Source organism: Miscanthus floridulus, chromosome 8, assembly GCF_019320115.1.
Source record: "Miscanthus floridulus cultivar M001 chromosome 8, ASM1932011v1, whole genome shotgun sequence".
Lineage (NCBI taxonomy): Eukaryota > Viridiplantae > Streptophyta > Magnoliopsida > Poales > Poaceae > Miscanthus > Miscanthus floridulus.
Window position 1 is genome coordinate 49,604,318 of NC_089587.1, and position 21,510 is coordinate 49,625,827.

The following is a 21,510-nucleotide window of genomic DNA, read 5'->3' on the forward strand; positions in this document are numbered from 1 at the left end:
TGATTGGACCCCAGGTTTCCAATTTACAGAAGGAAGAGAAAAGCAGCGCGAATGGTGCGCAAAACCTTTGAAAACAAAAGAGATGACAGTAGTAGCTGGGGGGGAAAAAGCAAAAGTGGTTGATCATCTATTAGCTCCGCTCCCCTTCACAACTTTTTTTCTGTCTTAATTATAGCCGCATTATTAGTTTGAATGAACTTTGGAGGATACGAGAAAGAAAAATTAAGGAAGACGATCCATGGAAACGTATCCAGCCAGTCCTTTATTCTCGCCGTCCATTTGTTCCTTTTTTTTTTATTTGAGAATTAAGGAAATAGTAGTAGCTTCCAAAATATTCATACGCACGCCAAAAAAGTTTAGGAACATGATAAAGAATGAAAGATGACGCGATAAGTCTGCTGCTGCTTTCCCCTTTCCTTTTCACTTCCACAATGCCTTGCCAATCGTCTTTCCGGTCCCAGGATGAGATCTCAATCTCCTTGCCAACACCGTTGTTGATGCACCTTTGGTCTGGTTCTGGTTCAGGTTCAGGTTCTGGCCATGGTGACCACTTGACCACAGCCACACCCTTTTCCGGGTTTTTTCCTGCACCTGGCACGGCCAGCGTGATTCCCTGTTCTCCTCCCGGTTTTGCTCTCCCCCTTCCTCTTTCAGCAGCCGTTGCTTGCTCCAGCGATCTTCCTCCCTCTGGCTTCCATACCCTACCCTAGCGAGGTCATCAAACACCCTGTTCGTTCGCGCTGTTCTTGCCAGATTTGTTTAGTCCTTTGGTTCCTCTTTCTGGGGTTCTTGCTTGAAACGCAGACCTACCCGGCGACCTATTAATCCCTGCTTCCCCTGTCTCTTTCATGCTCGTGCTCTTGTGACACTACTTCACCCTTGCCGCCTTGTTTTCTTTCTCCTGCAAAAGCAGTTTCCTTTTTTTTTTTCCCAGGAGTTCCTGCCTGCGAAGCTTGCTCTGTTCTTTCGCCTGCCTGCTTGCCCTTACTCCTCTATCGGCATGAACCGCTTCTTAACCGTTTCTAGATTGATTCTTGGCCCAGAACATCGTCTAGTTCAAACTTCCACATAGCTTCTGCTTGATCCCACAATTCTCTACTGACAATTCACAAGAACCTTGCCGATCACACACCTGCCGATCGACCGCCCGCCCCGATCGGCGGCCAGTTCACGGTCACCACGAACCCAGACCGCCGTACAAGTCCAGAACAATCTCCCTCCGCCGTGATTCACCGAGCGCTCGCTCACCATCGCAACCCGCGGCCGTCGTCCATGGCGCGCGCCGGCCGCTCCTTGTCCCAGTCCCTACCCGTGGCGGCACTCGTGCTAGCAGTGGCGCTGTGCGCTGCGGCGAGGCGGACGTGCGCGATCGGCGTGAACTGGGGCACGCAGCTGAGCCACCAGCTGCCGGCGAGCACGGTGGTGCGGCTGCTGCAGGACAACGGCTTCGACAGAGTCAAGCTGTTCGACGCCGAGGACACCATCCTCGGCGCACTCAAGGGATCCGGCATCCAGGTCATGGTGGGAATCCCCAACGACCTGCTCGCCGACCTCGCCGCCGGCGGCAAGGCCGCCGACAACTGGGTCGCCAAGAACGTCTCTGGACATGTCCGCGACGGCGTCGACATAAGGTCTTTTCTAGACCATGCTTCCTGATCACATCACCGGTCCGTCCATCCAGAAAGATCATGTACCTGTCACTTCTCCATGGATCATGCGTTGTGGGATGAATGAATATGGGGGGTGTTTGGTTTCTATTAAAAAATTTCAGTCCATGTCCCATCGAATGTTTGAACACATGCATGAAGTATTAAATATAGACGAAAAAAATAACTAATTGCACAAATTGTGGCTAATTTGCGAGACGAATTTTTTAAGCCTAATTAGTCCATGATTTGACAATGTGGTACTACAGTAAATATGTGCTAATGGCGGATTAATTAGGCTTAATAAATTCGTCTCGTAAATTAGTCTCCATCTATGTAATTAGTTTTATAATTAACTCATATTTAGTTCTCCTAAATAACATCCGAACGTCCGATGTGACATGGACTAAAATTTAGTCCATGGAACCAAACACCCCCTATATTCCATCTCCAACCTTATTCCGTATCTATCGGGTCCTTGCTATGGAATCTTTTTGGAATGTACTAGGAATTTTTGTTCTTGATTTTTTTTTTGCAAAGAATTTTTGTTCTTCATTCATTTAGAATTTAACTCTTTTGTGACTATTTTGTTAAAGTGGGCATTGGATTCTTGGTCGTATAACAAGAAATTGAGAATTCTAAAGGCCTGTTCGTTTTGGCTTGTTTGACTTATAAGCCATGACTGAAAGTACTATTGGCTGATTTGGTGTGAGAGAAAAATACCGTTCGTTGGCTGATAAGCCATGGCTTATAAGCCAAATACGACCAAACGAACAGGCCATAAGGTGGTTGTCTGATGATTTGAGTAGAAAGGTGTGGAGACCCCATATGTGAATTTATTGGCTTCACCAAACGAAAACGTGGTGCTAATCAAGGTCGCAATCACACTAGATCCTTTAATTTTAGGATTTCCCATGTTATTGTTGTGCAATTCAAATAACCCATGGATTACGATATCCTGTGGGGGACCAAAACTTAAAAAATGCGAAGAAGATCGCATAAACACAGGACCCACAAATAATAATCATCTCGAGTTCAACATCATGATTTGGTGAAGCAAATTCCTGCCTGCGCCAAGATTTTCAGTGTATCATGTACTCCTAAAATCATGCTTCCCTGTATGATGCGTATATCTAACCGTATTGCAGTGGTCCTCTACTCCTCTCACATCATTGATCTGCCTCTATGACCTTTTTTCCCCCCGTCAAGCGACAATTCTTTTGCCCTGAGAAAATTAGCATCGAATAAGAGAAATTTCATCCTTTTCAAATTTAATTACCTGACTGTTTTTACCTCTGTCTGTTTCCCTGACGGACGGACGTGGACGTGGACGTGGACATGGACAGGTACGTGGCCGTGGGCAACGAGCCGTTCCTGGAGACGTTCAACGGGACGTACCTGAACACGACGTTCCCGGCGATGCAGAACATCCAGGCGGCGCTGGTGAAGGCCGGCCTTGCCGACAAGGTGAAGGTGACGGTGCCGCTGAACGCGGACGTGTACCAGTCGCCGACGGGGAAGCCGTCGGACGGCGACTTCCGCGCGGACATCCACGGCCTGATGCTCACCATCGTGCAGTTCCTGGCGTCCACGGGCGCGCCCTTCGTGGCCAACGTGTACCCGTTCATCAGCCTGTACGCGGACCCCAACTTCCCGCTCGACTACGCCTTCTTCCAGGGCTCCTCGTCGCCGGTCGTCGACGGCGGCGTCACGTACCAGAACACCTTCGACGCCAACCACGACACGCTCGTGGCCGCTCTGCGCCGCAACGGCTTTGGGAACGTCTCCGTCGTCGTGGGCGAGGTGGGCTGGCCCACCGACGGCGACGCCAACGCCAACCTCGACTACGCGCGCCGCTTCAACCAGGGCTTCCTCACCCACATCGCCTCCGGCCAGGGCACGCCGCTGCGCCCGGGCCCCGTCGACGCCTACCTCTTCAGCCTCATCGACGAGGACCGCAAGAGCATCCAGCCGGGCAACTTCGAGCGCCACTGGGGCATCTTCTACTACGACGGCATGCCCAAGTACCCGCTCAGCCTCGCCGGCGGCAACGGCTCCACGCTCAAGCCGGCCAGGGGCGTCAAGTACCTGGACAAGAAGTGGTGCGTGCTCAAGCCGTCCGCCAACCTCGCCGACCAGAAGGTGGGCGACAGCGTCAGCTACGCGTGCGGCCTCGCCGACTGCACCAGCCTCGGCTACAAGACCTCCTGCGCTGGCCTCGACGCCAAGGGCAACGTCTCCTACGCCTACAACATCTACTACCAGACCATGGACCAGGACGACCGCGCCTGCGACTTCAACGGCCTCGCCACCACCACCTCCGTCGACCCGTCCACCGGCACATGCCGCTTCATCGTCGAGATTGATGTCGGCGCCGCCGCGCCACGCTCTGCCATGGGCGTCGCGGCCGGGTGGGCGGCTGCCGTGCTCGCGGCCTTCGTGTTGTCCGTATTGTTGTGAAACTGAATGAGGCTTTAATTTCCCTCGTCACATAGACCGATCGTCGGCTTCGCGCCTTTTGTCTTTAGCTCGCTTCTGGTGATGACAAGTACTAGTACTCCTACCTATTAGTTGTTCATCTTAATCGCCACTGTTTCTTTTGGTTTTGGATAGATCTTTGTTTGATTTCAAAATGTATGTGTTATTGTTAACTGTTTTTTAGACGCATTACACTAACATAACAACCTTGTCAATTAATATTGTGCCCACCCGGATTGAGTCTTCGACGAATCAGTGCTCATATTTTCAGTTAATTAGTCTTTCGGTGATACCAGATATATGGTTATTGATAGTGGGGTGCATGTGTTGATTTAAGTCAATTTCAAGGTCTACTGACTCATTATCTATCTCAAAGTCATTCGTGGGAGCAGGGGGTGTGCACTACTTTAAATCTTTGGTGATAAGTTGATATGACCACCCGGCGCCGGGTCGGCTAGCCTATCACCGCTGGTTTTTACTATCTTTGGTGATAAGTTGATATGACCGCTAGTTTGCAACTGACGATGATAAGTTGATATAACCACCCGGCGTAGCTGATATCAACCACCCGATATTTAAAATTAATTTATAAAAATAAAAGAACCATCAACGTCGGAGGTCGTGCCAGTGCCAAGGTCTTGGGCTGCCACTGCCAAGTAGAGGCCGCATTGGGGGCCACCACCACTGAGATTTTGGGCGCTGAGGGGCCCCATACACCAAGGACTGCCACCGCTACACCGAGATTCGTGGGCCACGATGGGGACGCGCCAAGGGTCGAGGCCACGATGGTGGCCGCCGCCGCACCAAGATCCACAGACCACCGCCTCCGTCGTGCCAAGGGTAGCATCAGGGGTCGTAGTGTCACCATGCCACCTCCACACTAGGGACGCGCTAGGGTTGCCACCTCTGTGTCGAAGGCCACATCGGGGACTGCAGTGCCGCCATGCTGCCTCCGCACCGGGAACACAACAAGGGTCGGGGTTGCTGCGCCGAGTCTGAGCTAGGGAGAGAGGGAGGGGGCGAGGTAGCTAATGGAGGAAGATGGCCAAACGAGAGGGAGGGAGGGAGGGAGGGAGATAAGGAGAGAGAGGGATGGAGCTAGGAGATAAGTAACAGAGGAAGGAGAGAGAGCGGCAAGTGGGTCCTGCGATCTGTGTGCTCTACTTGAGCACTAGTCGCTGGCGATACGCGGCACAGGGGCCTCACCTGTTAGCCACATCGAAGAAGCACACACGAGGCGAGAGGCGCTAGTCCATGCCACTCAATAGTATCCATGAAGAGGTCCTAAATATTGTTTGTGAAAACTAATTCTATAGCAGTGGTGGGTGCATCCAAAGTAATGAGTGTGTACGTCAATAGATATATGTAAGCATTGGGTTTGTACTGTATTTAAAAAGCAATGTGATTTGGGTAAAAAACCATCGTGAGAAAGCCGAGTGATCCATCAACAAAATTTAGGACCATTGTGCTATGGCACAGTTCTTGTAGTTTAGTCATTGTTGCGCTACAACCTACATAAGGGCACACACGACGTGAGTCTAGAGCCGTGTCTGTGACATTAGTTTTGCAAAAAAAAAATGAACAGTAATCAATGAGTTGAGAGGATGATGTTGGCATCTCGCGAGGCGACGGAGACGGCTCATGCTCCTAGGCGAAGTCACCGAACCAAGCCAGTTGTACAAGGCCGTCTTCTCGAGGCGTAGCATGGGGATCAATTTGTGGTACGAGCACTGACTTGGGCACAATCTCTAGCACGGGAACCATGGATTCCGGTGTGCACCAGAGTGCATGCACATGTGCTGCCTCAATCTAGGTGTGGGGTTTTCAAAACCGTTCATCGGAGATGTCTGGTGCCATACGGAGTGCGCTCCAGTATATTCTACTAGAAAGGTTGCTTTTGTGTAGCTTGGGGCGTTGTGTTCACCAGAATCGTCTGGTGCTTTACCAAAGTAAACACCGAATGGTGAACAGTGCCTACTGGCAGTTTATTCGACCGTTGGAACTAGCCGTTAGATTAGTCCGGTGGGTGCACTCCGGTGACCACCGGAGGTATCAGGTGCCCTCATTAAGGCTGAGTGGAGAGGGCAACAACTAGTTGGTTGGTTGGCTCTATATATACTTGGGTGATTAGCCATTTTACCTCTCTTGGAATCTTTGGCTGATACTTGAGCATACATAGAGCTTGTGCAACACCTCCAGCTTACTTGCAAACCTTGAGATCACATTCGTGCAAGATTTAAAGTGATCTCGATAAAATCTGCTTATAAACTTAGGGGATGCAATGGTGGGACAAGATGCCTCTACTTATGGGAGTGTTGGTGAAAATAAGGCTGAATTTGATTGGGCGCAAAATATGATAGCTTCAAGCCCCAGATAAAAATAAGATGTTTTCATGGCAGCTAGCCTATAACAGCCTATCGGTAAGAAAAATGTGGCAAGGCGAGGTGTCGTGGTAGACACTAGATGTGTAGTATGTCTAAGATTTGACGACTATGGACATACTTCCTTCAAATGCGAGAATGTTAAGAAGTGTTGGCGATTACTAGACACGAAAGATATAAGATCTAAACTTGGATCTTGCCAATCGAGAAAGGAGGTAGTTGCTAAAATATGAAAACTTGAAAAGACCAAACAAATGAAGGTTATTGTGCTACTTTAGAGATGGTGGTCAACAAGAAATAAAGTAAATGATGAGGAAGAATATAATGTGCAAGTGAAATCCAAACTTCAGTCTCCTATTTCCTAGTGGAGCTTGAGAAGCTACACAATAATAGGAAGGAGGTTCAAAGCATTGCTAAGTGTAGTTGGAGACCACCAGCGGAGGAGTATTACAAAATCATTATTGATGGTGCTTTTAATACAAAAACAACAACCGGTGGCCGGAACTTAATTTGTTGTGTAGGACATAAAAGGTGAAGTGTCAAGGTCTGGTGATGGCAATATTTGTCATATGACGTCTGCTATACAAGCTGAGGCGATTATAGTTGTTAGGAGTACGTAAGAGATTGTACAACTCAGTATGCAACACGTCATTCTAGAGACAGAGGCATTAGTGCTTGCAAGTGCCCTGAAAACAACAGTCCTATTGGCGGCTTAGTGATCCAGGTTAGAGACTCCATGCAATCTGAGTTCTCTTTATGTATTGTCTCATTCTGTAATACAATTTAATTATAATAAAGTAGCCGACTACTTAGCTAAATATGATGTTAATGTATTGCTCCAAGGCTCCAATATGTTCATGAGCCAAGTCCCTATGTTTGTAATGAACTAGACTTTCTTATCTACTAGTAACTTTTTATGTAACTTATCTACTATTAACTGGTAAATATTTTGTGACGGAGGGAGTAATGTCTAATGTGATTATTATATGAAGTTAATAGTTATAAAAAAGGAAAAAAAAACACTGAGGGCAACTCCGGACAAGCAAAGGCCTTGTTTAGTTCCAAAAAAAAAATTCCCAAAAAGTGCTACAGTAGCTATCACATCGAATCTTACGATTCGTGTATGGAGCATTAAATGTAGACGAAAAAAAACTAATTGCACAGTTTGGTTGGAAATCGCGAGACGAACGTTTTGAGCTTAATTAGTCCATAATTGAATACTAATTGCCAAATAAAAACAAAAATACTACAGTAGCCAAATTCCTAAATTTTACCGAACTAAACCAGGCTTGGCATGCGTGCACTTCAAGCAAAAAAAAAAAAAAAAAAAAACGCACGTGCCGATCCTGACCGGGCTGGTGACTGTGGCAGCCGGATCCGTCACGAGTCCGGATCAGATCTGAGTACTACTCCTCCTGCTACCTCACCAGCACATCCGGGTCCCCCAACCCGCCCGATCAGACCCGTTAAGAACGAACCCGGGTGGGCCGGGCCGGGATCAGCCAGCGCGGGGGCGCACATCGCCTGCTGCCCGCCGCCGCTGCTGCTGCTGTATAAAATCATTGGTTGGCAGAGGCGCTTGTGGTTTCTTTTCTTTCCTTCCCCCTCCTCTCCTTTCCTCTCGTCGCGTGCCCAAACTTTTTTTCTTTTTTTTTTTTGCTCCCCTGCCCCCTCGCTTCCCCCGAATTTGATGCTTAAACCCTCGCCGGGAGGAGCAGGAGGACTCCAATCCCGACGCGCGAGCCCGCCCCCGCCCCCTATCGCCGCGCCCGGATCTCCGCCGCCATGGCCGCCGCGCCGCACCAGGGCCCCGCAGGTGAGACCTTGCCGCCCCCGCTGTTGCTCGATTGGGGTTTGACTTTTTGATTTGATTCCCCTCCCCGCTGCGCTGGGTCGTGATTGCGCTGTGCCGCTGCTCGAATTCTCTTGCTCGAAGGGCTCTGCGCGCTGGATTCGGCGGGAATTCGCGCGCCGGGCCGGGGCTGCGATCTCGGCGCCGGCCCTGCTGCCGGTGGGGGCTCTGTTTGGGACTCCTAGGTCAAGATTGGTTCCGGCCCTGCGGGTCCTTTGCTCCGCGGAAGCCCCGTAGCTGCGATTTTCCCCCTCGAGGTTGCGTGCTCGCACCCAGCCGTGGAAGAAGATGCGCGGAGCAAGGGGGCGGCTGGGATTTGTGCTGATTACGTTGCCTCAGGTCCGCGCGAGGGCAATAGCGTCTTGTCTGCTTTTTTCCCCTTTTTGCTGGGGTATGTCCGCCTACAGGAGGACGGTTCGGGGGATTGCTAGCCGTAGCCGTAGCCGTTTTACACGAACTAGCACGGCAAAGTTGCTGCCAGTACGAGCAGGATACGATCCTCAGTACCTTCGGTACATACTAGGTATTCGAGTGAGCTACTAGTAGTACAGCGGGACACGGCTTGCTGCTGCTGATGGCCTGATCATTGCAACGCCTGCGATTGTCCTGTGCATATGTGCGTGTAGTGGCTTCCGAATGCTTCTGATTGGGGAGTTGTACAGCTTGTCAGATCTTGTTTCTGTTTACTACAAGTGTCATGCTTGTCTTTAAGTTTTTGGCTGTTTTGCACCATAACAACAAGGTAACTTCCCACGATTCCTGCTGCCAACTTATCTTCTATATTTATGTTTTGTATGTAGATAGCGTGATTCCGCTGCAGTCGGAACCTGTACTTGAGAATAACCCCTCCAAGAGTCCAAACGCCAAGGACCAGGTAATTTTGCTTCCATTTAGAGTTTATTTCCTTCTCATCTATGCTTTGAAATGTTGCTCATGAATATGTTGCTACTGCGACAGATTCTTTCTGGTACAGAGAATGTGTCTGCAGGCAATGCACGTGGCGCTAGCTCCTTGAAATCGCCAAAAGGCCCGCCAGAGAAGGCTAGCTCTGTCGGAAAAGCTGGAGAACAGCCTTTTCTCTACCAGCAAAATGTGTATGCACCGCAGCCACAACCACTCTATCCTGGAGGTTAGGGTACATTCATTGCCTTTTTTTAATTAATGTTAGCACACGTTCCGAATTCTGTTGCATAAAGCACAGGACAAAAATATATCCGTAGCTTCTAAACAATCTTGTTTCTGTTGTTTCGGGCTAAATCTGTCTTTTCACTGGTTGTACAATTGATAATAGTTTTTCAGTAATCTGCTTTGTTCACCTCTATTTGAATTCATTGTGCAAGCATCAATCGTGTCCTGATGAGGGCACTGAGTGTATTATTCAATTCCAGACTTAGGCTCTTTATCAAGGCAGCAACTTTCACTTTTCATGGAGTGGTGTTTTAAATTTGATGTTCTTTTTCTTCCCCTTACTGTAGGATACATGAACCCTTCAGGACAATGGGAGGAATATCCCCATTATGTGAATATGGAGGGGCTCCATTCCGTATCTCCCGTAAGTAGCTGGAATTGCTGAGCTTCTTTGTGTTCTCTTGATTTTTTTTTTCTAAATATTTTTTCTTGAAGGGAATCTACAATGACAACCAGTCCCTCATGCTATCTCCTGGATATGCAAGCAACCCCCAAATGATGTATGGAGCATATTCTCCTGTTTCCACCGTTGGAGATGGCCAACAATACTTCCCTGTACACTATCCCTTCTCAAGTCCTTACTATCAACCACCAGCTTCTCCTAGCATGGGATATTCAAGCTCTGCGACTGGAATATCCCAAGGAGGAGACCCTATGCTGCAGCAAGAGTACTTCCTTCCTGATGGCCTTCTATATTCACCCACACCAGGGTATCATCATACATTCAGCTCATTCGACAGAGGTAACATTTCTCCTCTAAAGTTTCTTGTTTTGCTGCAGGCGAATTTTTTATGACTGCAAAAAACATGTGTCTTAGAGTCATGCCTAACTATGTTTTGACCTTTTGCAGCACCGACACAACCAAATAATGCTCCTGGGTTGTTTGGTCAAGGGAATCTACCACTGGCTTCTGGCATGGTATGCTGTCATGCAATTGGGTTCTGAGCATACATGGGTTTACTACATTTGATTGCTTGTTATGGGGATTCAAGAGGGGTTTAATATTTGGAGGCAGTATTTGGTTTACCATGCAGTAGTTATTTGTGGAAGTCAAATTGACTTGTTTATGTTAATGAACCACTTATTGTCCAATGCTGATAATGTATGTTGTTGCAGCATCATGGATCGATGTATGGTCCTGGATCCTACAAGGGACGCCAGCAAGGTAGCAAATTTGGTGGCACTACTCCAAGTTGGAGTTCTGCTGGCCGCAGATTTGGTACTTTTGACTTGAGTGGCAATCAACAAAGGGGGAGCATGCCATTTGGTAGTCACAATGGCTCTCTGGAGTTTATGAATGAACAAAACCGTGGGCCACGCGCTACAAAACCCAAGATACAAGACACAGAGAACTCCTCAGGAGATGAGAAAAACGAGACAACTGTTCCTCTGATTGATAGTGAACTGTACAACCGCTCTGATTTTGTCACTGAGTACAAGGATGCCAAATTCTTTGTAATAAAGTCCTACACCGAGGACCATGTACATAGGAGCATTAAGTATAGTGTTTGGGCCAGCACAGCCAGCGGGAACAGGAAGCTGGATTCTGCTTACCGTGCGGCCAAAGAGAAAGAAGAGCATTGCCCTATTTTCTTGTTTTTCTCGGTAAGAACAGCTCATCTCCTTTGGTTTTTGCTTTTCCCTTCATGGAAAAAATAAGAGTAGCAGTACATAGTGGGTGTTATCCTTTATTAGCATGTGCTAAGGTGTTTCCAATTTTGGTAATTTCTTTTATGCATAATTGATACCAGGTTAATGGAAGTGGCCAATTCTGTGGCGTGGCTGAGATGATTGGACCTGTCGATTTCGACAGAAGTGTTGATTACTGGCAGCAGGATAAGTGGAGTGGCCAGTTCCCTGTGAAGTGGCACATAATTAAGGATGTGCCGAACAACCTTCTGCGGCACATCATTCTTGAGAACAATGACAATAAACCTGTCACAAATAGCAGGGACACCCAGGAGGTAAAATGTACATTTTTTTTTGGCTGAATGTTTAAGCTGCTAGTATTGGAAAGCAGCTATTGAAGTGTCTGAACCGTGACTTGGGGCTCTTGGTGGGTTTCAACTCTAGCCTACCCCAACTTGCTTGGGACTGAAAGGCTATGTTGTTGTTGTTGTTGTTGTTTAAGCTGCTAGTATCAATGGCATTTCTGAATAAATTCACCAACTCTTAACATACAGGTGAAGCTGGAACAGGGCCTCCAGATGCTTACAATCTTCAAGAGCCATGAGGCTGAGACAACAATCCTGGAAGATTTCGACTTCTATGAGCAGCGGGAGAAAGCCTTGCAGGAGAACAGACGTCAACAGCAGCCTGCCAGCACCGATCCTCAGAAGCTGCTGGATACCAAGGCTCAAGGTCCCGTGGCCGATATATCAGATGCATTTTCTAAGGCCGTCCAGTTGAAGGATACTGAGAACAGTGGGACAACCCCGAAAGCTGAGGGTGCCTCAGCTGAAAATGGATCCGCTGCCACTGCCAAGGTTGAAGGAAGTGCAAACCTGAACACGGGCCCTGTGGAGGAAAGCAGTTGATTCGTTTCCCTTCTGTCAGCTAATTTGGAGCAGCAGATGAATAGCATGCTGCAATGTGAAGATCGGAAAGGGGAAAGTGCAGGTTGATTGTGTTAAATATGATCATGCTCGTGTCAGTTGTACAACATCATAGGCTTTGTTTTATCTCCATTTAGGTTATATAATTTCAATATCATAGTTCCAAAATTATTGTTCCCAGTTCTCTTTGTTCCTGTTTTATTTTACTTCCGTCTTCCATGTTCCTCTCGTGTCGCACCATGAATGATTGTTCAATTTTAGTGGGTTTAGGCATAAGCAGCTGCAGAATTATGCTGCGGTAAAGTTGCATTTTCTGCAGTTGAATGTGATACTGTCGAGTCTAACATTGTCTCCATCCTTGTGTAATTTCAGAGATCCTTTCTCTAGTGTATCTTCGTCTTGTTACTCTCAACATGTACAGTTCTGCAGTAGTTCCCTTGGTCACATTGCTTCAAAGCACAACTCATGCTTCAAAGCAACTCTTGCACATTATGAATGAACTCTGTAACACCTTCAGGTAAAGCCGCTGCAGCAGCAAACCTGAAACCATTTGCAACTGTTACACATCCAGTGGCGTTGCAAAATAGATCAAACCTTAAAGCAACATTCAATAGTAATCATGACAGATTCAAAAAAAAAAAAAAGTAATCATGACCTGTTACAGATTTGCTCACCTCATGAGAGGGAAACAAGGCAAAGATGAATGATTCTGTTAGCACCTAATTTCGACAGGCTACGAGGCAGGAACAAATCCATGCTAGTTACTCATGTTATATATACCATGAAGCATCAAGCTTCCACATGTTGCCGCATGATAAACACACAAACAGCGAGCAGCAAGAACATGCACTTGTTACAACGGAAGGGTATTTAGTCAAAGCATAAAGCTACCTCTATTACAACCACTCTGGTGACGACAACTAGGTGTACTCTACGATAACATGTCAAAGACAGAAGGCAGACTGAGGGGTCAGCTTTCTGCTTCTGAAGCACAAGTCTATTATAATATTATAAATACATAGGATTAAACCTCTCTCCAGGTTCTTTTCCCGGATTGTGGATGACTCAGTCCAGCGTCATCGGTTGGGCGACGCAGCAGCGGAACCGAGCCTTACGGACAGTGGTCAGAACCTCCATCTCCACCTGTTCCAGCATCCTCACAATCTCAGTGAATGGGGGACGGACTTCAGGGTCTGCGTCCCAGCACCTGGTCATGATCTCCCCAAGGGCGGGGAGGCAGTCGTGGGGTATGGCTGGTCGCACACCCTTGTTCACAACAGCAAATGCAGCTTGCACTGCAGTCATGTTTGCAAAAGGGAGATTCCCAGTTACCAACTCCCACAGGACAATGGCAAAACTGTAGACGTCAACTTTCTGGTTGTATGGCCTATGCTGGATCATCTCACTGCAAGTGGAAAAATAGCAAGTTATCACATTGGAAACAAACAAAACAGAACTTGGTAATTGTAAGCAGTAGCTGACTGTACAAAGACATTTGGGAGGGGAGGGGGGAATAGTTAACAATTTAACATAGCAGAAAAAAACATCCAGAATGGAATAGTAAACATTAAATATATATTACCAACCAAGGAACTAAAAAACAACCAAGCTCACTTGCCTATGAAAAATAAAATAAGGCTGTTCACCAGTGATCATGTGGCTCACTAAGTTACCACTCAGCAAAATCTAATATGAATCAAGCAAGCTGAACACAAGATTTTTCTTTTCCCCCAATACCTTATAAAACACTTTAAAAATGCTATCAATAGACAAGAAAGTAGTAATAAAGAGGAAAAGGAGTTTATATGAAGGGGGAAAAAACATGAAAAAAAGGAATATAATAATGTGAAGATTCTTAGCATTATTTACTCAAGAGCATCAGCATCACCAAAATCAGCCACCTAATGAATTTGAACATACAACTAGGGACCCTATATGCGAATCTTTAGTGAGTAACGTTTACATTATGCATGCATGCAGATATACTACAAACCAACTGGCAAATGAGAACATTTGAACATGTCAGAATCTTATGCTCCTACTCAAAATATACTTAATATAGAGATAAAAAAATACTTAATATAGTGTGGGCTCTGGTCATTTCACACCATCCAATAATGCTATATTACTTATTTGGTTGAAATGATGTCATACTATTCAATCCATACTGAAATTTCTATAACAATTTTTGGCAACTGGTCATCATTTGCATATCTCCAAGAGCAAGGGTCGGATTTAGGCCATGTTACCCAGGTTGTTTGTGGGCTTTGCAGTCACATGAGGACAAAGGAATAAGCATAAAGCAACCACTCTCAGGTCTCACCTACCTCACATCTTCAACGTGGACATTTGGATCCTACGCAACTTTTACCTGGCTGGTCAAGACCAAACTTGCCAATTTAGGATAGTGGACACGATATGTTTGTCCGGTAAGCTAGGAACGTTTTTTTTCGCCGTTGATATCACAGAAAAGGTAGAAAAACAAGCTTGAGGACAACGCTTAGTGACAAGAACAATGTTATCTTAGAGAAACAAGATCATTAGTTGAGTTGCATAACGCTAAATAGCTTGAGTGAGTGCCTACATATTACGAAGTAGGGGCCACAACAAACTCAAACCATAGAACTATATAAATGGCTAGCTGCATAAATAACTAGTCATGGTTTTTCCAACAACAAAAAAACAGTCAGCCATTTTTAGAATGATAAGCACAATGGGCATAGGTGATGTATCTAGCTAGCCAAGGGACTAAATGATGAATTGACAACAAATGCTCATCTACCAAGGGTGCCATTTAATTGCCATGGGAGGTACAATTGGTTTGGATATTTACTAACTAAGGTAGTGTTTGGTTCCATCTCTGCAAACGCTAATGGTAACGATATCATATCACAGAGGGTATGTGAAGAGTACGAGTCAAAACAAGATTTGTTCGGTTTAAACATGTAATGTATTTGTTACCAGTAGTCCATCTTTGCCAAGATCATCAGATGCTAACGAGATGATGCATAGGCCTTTTGAACATGAACAGGGACGGATAGCGTGGCACGACCTCACTACCTTGGCCTTCGGAAGTAGAGCTACCCTGACCAAGGGCATGGGTCACCGACCATCGATGAATATGCCACTCGGACTAGCGTCTAGCTAGTGAAGCAGCAATCAACGACGGCGAGGCCACCGCGAAAGCTTTAGCGTGAGGGGGTAAACGAAGAAGATGCGGGATCGAAGGCACCGATGCAGTCGAGAGGAGAAAGGAAAAGTAGCTTGCAATCGCAATCTGATGACGCCAGGGTGGGAGGGGCAACAGATGGCGGCATCTGATTCGGTGGGAAGCGATTACGGCTGGCACCGAAACAAATAAGGTTTAATGGAATCGGTTAACGGCGTTATCCGTTTACATTACAAATACCCTAACCAAACACTAGTTAAGTAGCCAAGTGGAGCTTAGGAATCTTGTTTGAATATCAATTCAAAATTGGAGTGAATAATGCTCCTATTGACGAAGTAGATAGAAGATATGAAGCAAATAGCTCCAAGGTTGGCCTTCAACTAATTTGATATGACTAAAGACATTTGGATAACTTGTTGGTTGCATTGCGTGAACGACAATATCATGTTGCGCATCTGGTCGCACCTCTAGCTGACATGTGATTTAGTAGAGGAGCAAGTTACAAATGTGACTTGTTGATTGTAGTCATCTCCTTTGTTGGTAGTGAGCTTTCCTACCATAGGCAAGTTGGCTCTCTTCCTATAGCAAATATTATTACTACTCATCAAGGATTAGCTAAGGGGCGTGTTTGGAACCGTTTAAAATCAGATATGTGGCCGTCCCACCACAAGAATCAAGAAAATCCTGCCATACGCATCGCGAGAATCAATGATTCTTTCCACCGCCGGAGACACAACGATCGTAAGATTGAACTAGCCCTCGCTTTTCTATGCCATGGGGTGGAGGCCATGGTCGCCATATCGCGCCGCGCAGTGGCCACGTCGCGGTCCCAAACACGACTGAGGATTCCCCTTTTGAAGTAAGTCTTGCAAAGAAAGAACGGAATAGTCAATATTGCATAATGACTTTTTGCTCATTCAAGAGTGTGGCAAAGCACCTTGGTTTGTTTTCAAGTTGGAAAGTCAAGCCACATCACCTGGCATCGACTAGTCGTCCAAATGTCCAATCATGATTAGACAATGACTAGTCATGATTTATCGATGAGTAGAAATATGGAGAGCACATCTCTTCGCTTTCGGAGAAAGATTACTTGGAGATGGTAGTGAAGCATCGCCACTAGCAACAATTACGGTCCAATGTCTTGTCTACACAGGTGACTCCAAGATTGGGCGAGAGAAAAGCTTTGACGCTCAAGTCATTGCGTTTATTTTGTGGCAGTGAGAGGGACTATTAGGGCACACATGACGTCGTGGTTTTGCTCTCCATTTAGGTTAAATTAACCACAATTACCTCACTAAATGAGGAGAGAACGCTTGTCGTCGTCTCACGAGGCGACGAGCCCAACTCGTGCTCCCAGAGTAGGCAACGACTTCCACCAACGTTGTGCGAGCGAGCGTCATCGGAGCAAGATCGAGCGCAAGCGCAAGAATGGTGGCAAATCGTTTTTCCTCACTCGCAAAAGCTTCTGTGTTGACGCATGCTTCGCCAATGGCAACCCTTGTCAATATAGGAGGGAGCAGGGTTTTGGCCATGAGCAGATAGGGCGACGACAATGCAAACGCAAGTAGGTACAAGGGCACGAGGTGACATATCTGCCCTTAGTGTTACAGGGAACAGGGTCCGATGCATCCACGTCTTTAATCGTGATTAGATACATGCCTCACCCATCGGGTGCTAAATGCACCATAAGGCTCCCCAATACCAATCATTGCGCTTGGTTGCAAAGGAATTACAGAATAGCAATCACATGAAAATTCTGGATCATGTTTGATTGCAAAAGAAATGGAAGTTGCCATTGATTTACACATCTAGCTATCCACCGTGCAAGCGATATGTCCATCTTTCGTTCGGCTTCTCCTTTCCAGCCATCGTCGCCATCACCATGGCAAGGACCATGGTCATTGTTGGGGGGGCCAATTCATGGAACCACGACCAAAGCTTACTTTGTCCGATATTGCTCCACCTCTTCTTGACTCTACCCATTTCAGTTCCGCAAGGTTGGGCCCAATTCGTGGAACCAAATGGAACCAAAGCTTCCTTCGTCCCATATTGACCCATCTCTTCTTGGTGTTGCATTGCCAACCCTTAACTCCACTACCCTTCGCCTTTGCCTCTGCCACCAATTAAGCCTAGAGCAACTGATCGTAGGATGACAAATTCAGCAAAGGTAGCATAATTAGGCTAATAAGAGGCTTCAATTGGCAACATGACGACATCAATTGACCACTGAGCTAGGTGAATAAACTGCGGTTGCCAACCCCAACACCACCAATTACTTAGCATTTTGCCTAATGCCTAATGTCTAGATCGGAATCTTCCCTTCTCACCAATCGCCTTTAACTAGGCGAGATGTTATCATGCATCGCATGATTATTTAAATTACACTTAATAAGACAACAAAACAAATTGATGTTCTAAGTGAGAAAAAAATGCTAGAAAACATATTTCTGACATGTAATTAAATTGGCTTTAACTAGAAGAGATGTTACCATGCATCACATAATTACTTATTTATGCTTCATACACTAACCAAGTCATAATTATGTTATAAGTACTTGTATAAAACATTGAATTAAACCACCTCACATACTGAGTTGAGGCAAACCAAATTTCCTTGGCCAACAGGTAGCAGCTAACATTACTTGAAGATATAACTAAAATAGTAAAATAGCATGTTGGATCTGTAGTATATTTACAAATGCTCCTAAAAAGACACATACTTTATGGACCTCTAGAAGAATGCATAGTTCATAATCTTAGAAGAAGGCAGAAAAAGATGCAAATCACAACCATAAGCAGCAATGGTTATTAATCATTAGCATCCATTTAAAATAGTACAACCAAAAGGTGAAGGACCATACAGATTCCTAGAATAGCACCGATACTTTACTGTTTCTAAGTATTAAGCAATATATGGAATAAAGTGGTAGTTCTGGAGAGCAGCAGCATGTATATTTCGCATGCAAAAACACATTCTTGCACAATCACCTATTCAAAGCATGCCATGCAATAAGAAATAACTTAATTTTGGAGAAACAACCCATATAAAAAACAAAAATAACCAGTCAATACAGACCAAAAGTACATTAAACTATATTATAGGAACAATGAATATAACTAGTAGAAGTGTTTTGCTTTCACAGTACCAGTCATTAACATGTTACAGGTAAACAATTTAACAGAAAGTGTAAGCAACCACATAAACTGCGTATTTTTGTAATCAAATAAAGGTACTGCTTGATACAAAGTTCCACACTATGATCCAGAGCAACAGCAATGCAAAAAGATTAAAACAGATTTGCCTTATTGAAATAGCATAACGACTGATTGAAATAAACAGGACAAAGAGCATGTCTGATCAACTTACGGAGCCATCCAGCGGTATGTTCCAGTTTCAGGTGTCATCCCCTCAGTCTTGACTTCAATCCTAGCCACTCCAAAGTCAGCAATCTTAATGGACTTATCACCAGAAATCAGGAGGTTGTCTGACTTAAGGTCTCTGTGAATGAACCCAAGGCCATGGACATAGGCCATGCCGCGTGCAACATCCAATGCCTGCTTGACTGCCAACTTCAGCGGAACAGACCTGTTCTGCCTCTTGCTCAAGAAATTCCTAAGGGATCCACCCTTTGCATACTCTGTGACAATACACCAAACCAATGGCTTCCTGCACGCACCAATGAATTTGACAATATTCGGGTGCCTCAGTGTTGCAAGCATCATAACTTCTTGGACAAACTGCTGTTCCAAGAGTTGAGCTTTCTCAGGGTCAGCCTCAGGTCGCTCCAAAAGCTTAATAGCAACATCCATCCCATTGTATGTTCCCCTGTAGAGCTTCCCAAAGGCACCTTGTGCAAAGGCCATGCCCATGTGCAGGTTCCCCAGATCAATAGTCCACTCCTCATAATCCTTGAGTGTCTCAGTTGGGAACTTGTTGTCCATCAGAGCATGCGCCAGCGCATCCTCACTCAAGGCATGGGACACCCGGCCAGGGCGGAAGCTGCTGTGCCCAACCGAGTAGCTTCCCACAATGACAGGCCCCTTGAGACCAGGATGGCCAAGCATGCCAGTGCGGGAGTCACTGTTAGAGCCAACGCTGCTGGCGATGGATCCGCCATGCATGCTGGTCTGCATGCTGTTGATGCTATCAACAGACATGTTGGAGCCCTCCCCTAGTTTCTGGTAGAAGGCCATGTCACAAAAGTTCCCGCCAAAGTTCGCGCCATCAGCATGGCCACCCACGGCGCCGATGAAGCCAGGGAAGTTGGCGCCTTGTGCCATCAAAAGCCTGGCGATTGATTACCTGCAACCACGGAATAAATCTGAGGTCAGAAACAAGGGGTAAATTAGTCCTCTACTAGATACAGGCCGAGCAAAGGCAGAGGATTGAAGATTCCATTCCTACAAGACACAAAGGTTTCCACTGCCATCAAGATAGAACCATAAATAAAATCAGAATTACTATTTTAGGAAGGAACCCAACCCACCAACAAAGACCAGAAACACATATATACTTCCTCCATTCCAAATTATAAGACATTCTCACTTTTTCTAGATACATTGCTTTTACATGTACCTAGACATAGTGTATAGCAAAAGTTATGTATCTAGAAATGTCATAACGTTTTATAATTTTGAATGGAGGCAGTATAATATAGCACATACAAGCATTCAAAAATTGTACACAAATATAAGGGATTCTAGGGGACACAAAACAGTTTTGCATTAAATACTTTTCATTTATCAGCCAATCACCACCATTAATCATGTTGTTAATAGCCTCTGATTAGGAAATGAAGTGAGGGCACAAGCGTCTTTTGTGTCCTCTCTGAATATGTCCTAAAATTACTAAGTACACTGATAGATAGAGATAATAATACTGTATATTTTTCCCTAGCTGAAGCCTGCAAGAGCTAGAATCCCCCAGCCAGCCACCGCCAACGTGGGAGAGCACACAAGGGAATCGGAAACCTATAGCAACTCCAGAAGCGGAAAAAATTCGACGGCGTCCAAAAGAGGCAACCCCAAATCCCTAACGAATTGCCCCTAAAATGGCAATCTTGGCACCGAACATGCGGCTGCGGACCTTTTCCAGGAGCCAAATCGAACGCCCCAGACAGGTACCTGAAACCGACTCCCCCAAGATAGCATGAACGAGAGCCTGAATCAGAGAAAACCCCCCCGGATCCCTGGAGAGCAGGGCACGGGGGTGGCACCAAATCGACGTCGCCAGCCCGCAGCACTCGACCGACCGTGGTGGATGGACCCGCAAGAGGAAGGGAGGGAGGGAGGAAGAGGGCAGACCTGTGTGGAGGGAGAGCACTCACCCTTTGGAAAGATGACCGGGAACACGCCGCCGCCGCTGCCGATGCCAGTCGATGGAGGAGGACGAGGTCGGACGGTGGAGTGCGATCGAGGTCGAGGGAGGACGGACGGACGGTAGGAGCAGGCGGTGGTGTGATGCGGTTGCGGTTGCGGTTGCGGCGTCGGGACCGGACGGAGCCTCTCGCCGCTGGACCGAGGAGTCCGGGGCGACGGGGGCGGTGACCGGTGGGTGGGGGTCTAGGGGAGGAAGGCGAGGGGAATGTGAGGAGAAAAGATCAACAAAGCGAGGCGAGGCAGGACAGAAGAAAGAAAGCGAGAGTGTGGAGAGTCGCCTCCGTGGAGTAGGGGGTCATTAGTTAGGAGGTTAGCCACGTGGCCGGGCTGATAGCGGATCAGCGAGATGGTGGGCGCCGCATTTGGAAGTTGGCGAGGGACCTCTGTGCAAATCGGTCGCCCGTCGGAGGCTAGGCTACAGACTACCCAGGCCAAAGTAAACGGCACGGCGGGGCGGTGGACGCAACGGGCCAAACGGCAGCGCGTTGCCCGCCCGCCTGCCCGGCGCTGCTACTCACGAGAGGGGAGAGGTGGAGGGGCGTCGACGTGATGGCAGGGCATCATCTGACGTACGGTCGGACTGCGGCGGCACCGGCATCATGAGGGGCCTGGCACGTATTTTGCCGTTATTTATGGATTGATACCTTTGGGAGAGAAAAAAATAGTATAAGATATGCTTGTATTGATTTTTTTAGATAATATAAGATATGCTTTGTATATTGATACAGCACGCATCCATCTCCACGCATGATCGACGGTGGAAGGCACGGTGGCAACAGTACATCCGTGGGAGGAGGCAGCGGCGGCTCCTTTCCTGACCCCCTCCTCTCCCCCCCCCCCGGGCAGGACCCAGGACAAGGAT

At 46.8% G+C, this 21,510-nt stretch overlaps 3 protein-coding genes across 3 annotated transcripts; 2 read left to right on the forward strand and 1 right to left on the reverse strand.

Annotated features, from left to right (window-relative positions):
* Positions 1 to 597: 597 nt before the first annotated feature.
* On the forward strand, positions 598 to 4,192 carry LOC136471941 (glucan endo-1,3-beta-glucosidase 6-like). The gene is made up of 2 exons (XM_066469690.1): positions 598 to 1,631; positions 2,993 to 4,192. Exons 1-2 carry the CDS (start codon positions 1,273 to 1,275, stop codon positions 4,104 to 4,106), a joined length of 1,473 nt encoding a protein of 490 aa, XP_066325787.1. The 5' UTR covers positions 598 to 1,272; the 3' UTR covers positions 4,107 to 4,192.
* A 3,920-nt stretch (positions 4,193 to 8,112) lies between these two features.
* Positions 8,113 to 12,486, forward strand: LOC136476333 (YTH domain-containing protein ECT3-like). The gene is made up of 9 exons (XM_066474125.1): positions 8,113 to 8,321; positions 9,158 to 9,231; positions 9,315 to 9,486; positions 9,833 to 9,909; positions 9,981 to 10,287; positions 10,396 to 10,463; positions 10,662 to 11,150; positions 11,297 to 11,509; positions 11,729 to 12,486. Exons 1-9 carry the CDS (start codon positions 8,291 to 8,293, stop codon positions 12,080 to 12,082), a joined length of 1,785 nt encoding a protein of 594 aa, XP_066330222.1. The 5' UTR covers positions 8,113 to 8,290; the 3' UTR covers positions 12,083 to 12,486.
* A 304-nt stretch (positions 12,487 to 12,790) lies between these two features.
* LOC136476335 (serine/threonine-protein kinase STY13-like) lies at positions 12,791 to 20,885 on the reverse strand. Its single transcript, XM_066474126.1, has 3 exons — positions 20,597 to 20,885; positions 18,637 to 19,572; positions 12,791 to 13,505 (listed from the first exon to the last, which is right to left on the reverse strand). The coding sequence occupies exons 2-3, from the start codon at positions 19,548 to 19,550 to the stop codon at positions 13,166 to 13,168; spliced, it is 1,254 nt and encodes a 417-aa protein (XP_066330223.1). The 5' UTR covers positions 19,551 to 19,572; positions 20,597 to 20,885; the 3' UTR covers positions 12,791 to 13,165.
* Positions 20,886 to 21,510: the final 625 nt, after the last annotated feature.